Raw genomic sequence first — 7,651 nt, forward strand, 5'->3', positions numbered from 1 at the left:
GTCGGGGCATCTGGGTGGCTCAGCTGGTTGAACACTGGCTCTTGATTTCAGCTCAGGTCATGATCTGGCCGTTGGTGACATCGAGCCCCGTGTCAGGGCATGGCAGAGCCTGCTTGGGATTCTCTCTCTCCCTCAGCCTCTGCCCCTCCCCCGCAACCCTCTGAATAAATAAATAAATTTTAAAAAATAAAAACAAAAAATCAGGGGTCCCATGCTAACAAAACAATGTAGTAACTATAACATCACCTGTAGAATTTTCAAGAAAAGAAGAAACCCCTTTCGCATAAGGTTGTGGTACTTTAACAGAAAAGGGGTGTGTGGAAATGGAACACGGGCAGAAACGGAGACAAACTAAGCCTGCAGTTAAGTTACATGTTTGCTTTGCCACTTTCCATCTAGGTAGCTCAGGTGGGAACTCTATCAGCACCATTTCACAGAATACGAAGAGCGGTTTTGCAAAGGTTCAGTTTTGCCAAATCGCTTAAATGAGCTCACAATGAGCCACCCATCCCTCAAAGATTACTAATCTTGTTGTTTACACAAAGATTATCACAGTTGTGACAAGAGAAACCAAGCTTCCACACTTTTTTTCAAGTCTGAAATTTCTTCTGTCAACTGAAACATTAATAGACTCCTCCAATTACAAATGCATTAGAAAAAGATCTTCACCTTTCTTCCTGGTTAACTCTGTGTTAACCAGCAGACATCCTTCCAAAAATTTCTAACTGTAGGTAACCAATGATCTTTCACCAATGTTTTCTTCCAAATGGAGTTCATGGTCATTTTCATAACAAACTGCTACAGAACTTTTAAAGAAAATGCAAAACATGTCATGGTGAACATTTTGTACTGTAACTGTCGAATCACTCACTATTCTGTATACCTGAAACTAAATACAACATTGTATGTTAAAAAAAACAAAACAAAACAATGTCAGCTACACCCCAATAAAAAACTAAAGTGCAGAACATAAGAATTCTCTTGGGGAGTGGAGGAGCGTGAAGTGGCTGCAGGACGTAAGTATTACTCCACCAAATAAATTCAATCTGTAACTCGATTCTGTAAATTCAATTCTGTTAACTCGATTAACAAGATACTAAAGGAAAAAAGGAAAACAGGAACTAGTTACTTCACTTATAGGATAACTGATTAGTTCTCCGAATTGTGATTAAACACCCAAATCCTGCAACACAGGCCGAACTGCATTTGTCACTACTGCTGCTTTTCCCATCCAGTGGCCTCTCGACCTCGGGAGATGACAGGCCAGAATTTGAGCAAAACTCTACCTGTGGACTTCATACAGGGAGGCTGACACTCAAATGCTGCGATCTCGAACGAGTAGTTAGCAAAGCACAACTCCAGGTTCCTCCGCCAGAACAAGTGCCAGGGTGGAGGACCTGCGGTTTCTCAAGGGGAGGACGGCACGCCGAGGGCCGAACTGCCCGGGAGAGCCAAGGTCCCCCCCACCTTCCCGAGCCCACGGGGGCGTCCGCTCCCGGGAGGGACCGGCACTCAGGCTGCGGCCTCCGTCTTCATCTCGAAGCACTACAGGGCTCGTCTCTGCTGCTTGCTCTGAGAGCTATTTTCGCCCACAGCCAAAATCAGCAACAGCAAATTACACTGCAAACAATGGAGAGGGCGCCCGCTCGGCACGGCTGGGAACTCCGGGACGGCGGCGCGAAGGCTGACTTTTCACTCGGGCGGAGTCGGGGCGGCCGCCGCGCGAGACCGGGAAGCCGGCCCGCCGCCTCTGCCCCGCGCCCGCAACCCCGAGTGCCGGGGAGGCGCGGGCAGCACCGGCGGTCAGGAGGGCGAGCGAGCCGTCCCGGCGGGGCCCCGGCTGGCGGGATTCCCTCGCGTCCGGGCGCCGCGAGGCGGGCGCTCCCTGGCGGAGGGCGGCGGAGCGCGGGGCCGTCGGGGAGACCGGGCGCCCGGGTCCGGCAGGCGAGCGGGGACCGAGCAGCGGCGGAGGGCGGGGTACGGCGGGCCCGGCTCTGCTCTGCCCCCGACCCGGGCTCCGACGCCCCTCACCCTTCCCGGGCCCTTCGGCGCGGACCCGTGGCAGCAGGGGAGGGGAGAGAGGCGGGGAGCGAGAGTTGGCTAACACCGGAGCCGAAGCCCACCCGGCCTCGCCCCTCGGCGCGGCGCCCCCACCGCCGCCCTGCCCGCGCCTCTCACCCGGCTCTTGCAGCGGTGGTGCCGGCCCGGGTCGGAGTAGGTCCGGTCCACGGTGAGCGCCGTGTCGCTGCCCGGCATGTCGGCGCTCGCGCCGGCAACTTTCCCGTCTCCCCCGGCCGCCGCGCCACGAGCCGCCGACCGTGCTCCGGCTCGCCCGGGGAGCCGCGGCCGAGGGGGCGGCGCGGGCTGCTGCAGCTGTTGCCGACACCCGCGCGGCCGCCCTGCGCCGCCGCCGCCGCCGCTGCTGGGGGTGGGGGTGGGAAAGGGGGTGGGGGAGGCGGGGCAGGGACGCCAGAGTCTCCTCCCCCTTCCCCTCTCCCCGCCTCCCCCTGCCCACCCGCAGGGCCCAAGACCCTGCCCGGGTGCAACTTCTCCGCCTCCCTCCCTTGCTGAAACTTGAATCCACCCTCTCCCACCCTGGCCTCGTTTCCTTCAAAATTTGATTGACATCTACCCTATCTGTGGGCTTATTTGTATGTTTATGATAAAAGGTGGATTTTTGGCAAGACGTTGAGGCTTGCCTTAAATGCTTTCTTTTATGTTATTCTATTACTCAACATGCACTTACTGGGCATCTACCATGTGCCACACCCTGGGGCAGGGACCAGAGATTTTTTTTTTTTTTTTTTTAAGTCCATGTTTTTCTTATCCCACTGAGCACACTCCCATTTAAACAAAGGTCTATGGTGTTGTGTATTTTAATTTTGTGTATCTGGCTCACTATTTTATGTGGAAGTTACTTGGAAGTCAAGATACATCTTTTCATATTAGTATTCCCTATTTCCAGGGAATAGTCCCTGCCCACAAGAAATTTGGAGTCTACAAGAGAAAGCACTGACTAGTGAACAATGAAATATGTTACCTAAGCCAACATCCAGTTATGGTTTGGTTAGGAAGGGTGTACTAGTGGGAGACTGAGTGAAAATATTGAGATTGCAGCTGCTCCAAAGAGGGGTTTGGGGGGACAGGTGACAAGCCTAGAAGGAAGGAAGCAAATGCTCCTCCCCTTCAAAGGGTTTAGGGGGAAGGTCTTGCAGGCACAAGAAAAATACTGAGCATAAAAACAAAGGTCCATTGGGAAAACCTCAAGTCACCAGTTTAGGGGGTGTCTTTAGGCACAGGACACGAGCAGAAAAGTAGGTGGAGACCATGTGGTGGTGCTGGGCTTTACCCTCAAGGAGAAGTTCAGTTTTTTCTGTGGGTGCTAGACAGCTGCTGGAGGTTTCTGAACAGGAAAACGACAGTATCAGGATGGAGGTTTAAGGACATCTATCTTATAGCCATGGGAAACACTGACTGATTAGAGATGTGTAAGGGACACTGGTTAGAAGTCCACTGCAAAAGGAGAACAACCTAAATGTCCTTCAGAAGGAGACAGAGTAAGTAAATTATGATATATACATCCCGTAGGGTATTAGGTAACTGTAAGAGAATGAAGCAGCCCTTTATGCATAGCCACAGAAATATCTCTAACATACATGGTTAAGTGAAAGAAAGTCATGTGCAGAATAACATACACAGTATCCTACCATCTATGTAAAAACAGAATATATGTATAGGCTTATATATGCAAGGCATATTTTTCTGAGAGGATAAACAAGAAACGAGGGAAACCGACAAGAAACTGATGGCAGGAGAAGGGCCACATACTAGGTGCTTCAATTTATACCTGTGAATGGATGAATTACTCCCATGAGCAGCAGCCCTCCTGAGTTCAAGCCTGACTCTTGGGGAGGGGAGGCACAGTCCTAAGTCAGTAAAGCAGGAAGAGCCATTCCAATAAAGTCAGAGAAGCCACTGACCAAGGAGAAATTCCCTAGGGACTCCCAGATGCAGGTAAAAGTAATGAACAGAGCAGATGTCCCCACAGAGCCAAAGAAAAGCCATCGGACTGTAAAGACAGGCATCTGTGTTCATTTAAAAAATAGGGGTTCTGCTGAGATCAGGGAAGACTCTGACAGGAACAGAATCTCCACACACAGACTTGAAGATCAAAGGAGAACAGAACAGTTGCAGATAGATGGTTGGACCAAACTGACCTCACTCATGTGTTATTTTTTAAATTTGGGATACGGGCACCTGGCTGGTTCAGTCAGTGGAACATGTGACTCTTGATCTTGGAGTTGTAAGTTCAAGCCCTACACTGGGTGTAGAGATCACTTAAAAATGAAATCTTAAAGAAACAATCTTTTTAATAAATAAATTCAGCATAAAATGGAAGCCACAATATGCCTACCTAGATAGCTAGAAGAAAGGGATGAGAAAAAGATTTATTTGTCACTGTATATGCTTTTGGAACTTGAACACTTTCATTGTGTGCACATGTTAACTATTCAAAAAGTAAAATAAAAAAATATTTTTAGGGGCACCTAGGTGGCTCAGTCAGTTGAGCATCCGACTTTGGCTCAGGTCATGATCTCACTGTGAGTTCAAGCCCCACATCAGGCTCACTGCTGTCTGTGCAGAGCCTGCTTTGGATCCTCTGTCCTCCTCTCTCTCTGCCCCTCCCCTACTTGTGCTCTCTCAAAAATAAATTTAAAAACATTAAAAAATTTTTCAAAATATTTTTTTAAATAAAGAGGGCAAACTTATTAAATCTTAAGAAGAAATAGAAAACCCTATATAGTCCTAAAACCATTCAAAAAATGAAATCAACACTTTAAAACACTGCCCACCACACCCCCTTCCCCAGCCCCCAATTCAAGACACAGCTACACAGGTCCGGAAAGTTTTTCAGGCAAGTTCTTCCAAAGCAGAAAGCAGAGAAGAGAGATATCAAGTGTGTGTATGTGAATTTAGCTAGGGTGAGTAGAGAAGGCCATTCTGATAAAGCGACATATGAGCAGAGACCCGAGAAGTAAGGAAGCCAGCGATGTAGATAAATGAAAATTTCAGACAGAAGGAACAGCAAGTACAAAGGCCCTGGAGCAGGAACATTTTGGGAGTGTTTAAAAAAGCAAGAGGCCAGTATTCACCGTAAACACAGTGGATGAAGTCAGAGACATTTCAGAGGCCTGATTACATAGGACAAAAGATTTAGGCCATTTTAAGAACTTTGACTTTAATTCTGAGGTACAAGGAAAGATTTAGAAAATTTTAAGCAAAGTAGTAGATGGTCATGCTCTGCCTTTTCACTTGGCGGGGGGGGCAGGGTCGGGGGGGGGGAAGATCCCTACCTCACAGCATACACAAAAATCAGTACCAGATAGATTCAAGACCTGAAGTTGAAAAACCACAGCTTCTAAAGCTGTCAGAGGAAAATGGGATAATATCACTATGATCTCAAGTCATAAAAAGCATAAACCTTAAACATTTTTAACTTCTGCTTATGAAAAAAAATAATGATAAAAATAAAGATAAACCACAAACAGAACTCAAGCTAAAAGAATCAGTATGGATGAAGTTCACAATCAATACTAAGAAACAAAATAAACAAGCCACATGAATGTACATGAAGATTCATGTAAAGTTAAAAAAGATGAAGAATAATGCCATTTTTATGAGAACAAAGACTTATAACTAAAACTATGGAGAAAAGCAAGAGCTTGAAACACACAAATTTCAGGACAATATCTCTGGTCGGGGGGGACAAAGGATTCAGACAGGAGAGAGGTATAAGATTATAATATAAATAAGGTTCTATTTAACAAGTGACTACTGGTACACTGGATGTGTATTCATTCACACACAATGTTTCCAAGTAATTAAAATTTTTAAAGACAGCAAAGACTCAGGGACAGATGTGATAATGGCATCCTTAATCCTGAGAGTAAGTTACTGGGTATCTGCTCAAATAAACATATGTAATAGCACGTTTATAAGTATTAAAACTTGATGGGGTCGCCTGCGTGGCTCAGTTGGTTAAGCATCTGACTTTGGCTCAGGTCATGATCTCACTGTTCGTGAGTTCAAGCACCGAGTCGGTTGTCAGGGCAGACAGAGCCTGCTTTAGATTCTGTGTCTCCCTCTCTCTCTGCCCCTCCCCCACTTGTGCATGCACACTCTCTCTCAAAAATAAATAAATTTTTTTAATGTTTATTTATTCTTGAGAGAGAGAGTGCAGGCAGGGGAGGGGCAGAGAGAGAGGGAGACACAGAATCCGAAGCAGGCTCCAGGTTCCGAGCTGTCGGCACAGAGCCCGACGTGGGGCTCGAACCCACAGACCGTGAGATCATGACTTGAGCCAAAGTCAGATGCTTACCGACTGAGCCACCCAGGTGTCCCCAAAATAAATAAACTCATTTTAAAAAGTATTAAGCCTTGTTATAAAAGCAAGAAAGGTGGTCTATTATTAGTAAGTCTTTATGTCAATCTGATCTCACAAAGATCCATTCTGAAAATCTGTGAAAGTCCATCTCTGGGTTTTTCCCCCTCATTTGCCTGACGCCCAATTTTTTTTTTCCAGCTACTTAAGGCTACGCCAGGTGTACTACTCAGGTGCATTTGTATGTGTAATATGGTGTGCACAACTTTAGAGAGGCCACACCTAAGAGAGGTCCCTGACAAACCAAGGCTGGGCTTTGGTAGTTGTGTCAACAGGCATAAGCTTCCCATATCTATTACTGCCTTGGTGTTCCTTAGAACTCCATCCTGGAAAATGCTGACCCTCGATGAGAATGATGAATTAAAACTTCATTAGACTCACTGAAATTTCAATTAGCAGAGGATGTTCTTTTCTAGATCACTTATGTCATAAACTAGTTAACCAAAAGCTGCTCTATGGGACATTCATACAAAATAATGTTTTTTTAAGACACCATTTAATTAGCACAAGCGCAAGTGCCCTCCAAAAGAAAGAAAACAAGCAGCCTCTCGCTGATCACCATTTGGCTCTCCTACTGGGAAGTGGGGTCCAAATAGACCAATGCCTAAGATTTTGTCAGTCTCTGAGAGAGGGAGGGAAAGAGAGAGAGAGAGAGAACACAAATTTCAAATTTCTCCTGTCAATATAAGAATTGTCTGTGCCTCTGACACCTCCCCAAGACCTTCTCTCTACCAAGAAGAAAAAAGATTTTTTAGTTTATTTCAAGAGAGAGACAGAGAGTACATGAGTGCATGAGCAGGGGAGGGACAAAAGAGAGTGAGTGAGCACCTGACTCAAGGCTAGACACGGGGCTCGATCCCAGGACTGCGAGATCATGACCTGAGCGGATATCAAGAGTTGGACACTTAACGGACTGAGCCACCCAGGGGCCCCAAATCACACTTTTAATGTCACAAATACATCCATATCAAGAAGGAATACAAAGGTGCAAACTCTAGGGTGTGAGATAAGAATTTACTTCCAGGGGCACCTGGGTGGCTCAGTCGGTCAAGCATCCGACTTCGGCTCACGTCATGATCTCGTGGTTTGTGAGTTTGAGCCCCGCGTCGGGCTCTGTGCTGACAGCTCTGAGCCTGGAGCCTGCTTTGGATTCTGTGTCTCCCTCTCTGTCTGCCCCTCTGCCACTTGTGCTCTCTTTCTCTGTCTCTC

The 7,651-nt window shown here is 47.0% G+C and overlaps 1 protein-coding gene across 2 annotated transcripts in view; it reads right to left on the minus strand.

Moving 5' to 3' along the window:
* The window catches only part of TMCC3 (transmembrane and coiled-coil domain family 3), a 60,628-nt gene extending 58,339 nt beyond the window's left edge, over positions 1-2,289 (minus strand). Inside the window, exon 1 of one of the 2 annotated variants that reach the window (XM_030323402.1) lies at positions 2,179-2,289. In XM_030323402.1, coding sequence (XP_030179262.1) covers positions 2,179-2,256 — 78 coding nt within the window. In that variant the 5' untranslated portion in view covers positions 2,257-2,289. Of the gene's footprint in view, positions 1-1,286; positions 1,674-2,178 lie in introns of those variants that run through there. The other variant, XM_030323403.1, reaches the window with a different exon arrangement.
* Positions 2,290-7,651: the final 5,362 nt, after the last annotated feature.

The sequence above is a fragment of the Lynx canadensis genome, chromosome B4, assembly GCF_007474595.2.
Source record: "Lynx canadensis isolate LIC74 chromosome B4, mLynCan4.pri.v2, whole genome shotgun sequence".
In the NCBI taxonomy this organism is placed as follows: domain Eukaryota; kingdom Metazoa; phylum Chordata; class Mammalia; order Carnivora; family Felidae; genus Lynx; species Lynx canadensis.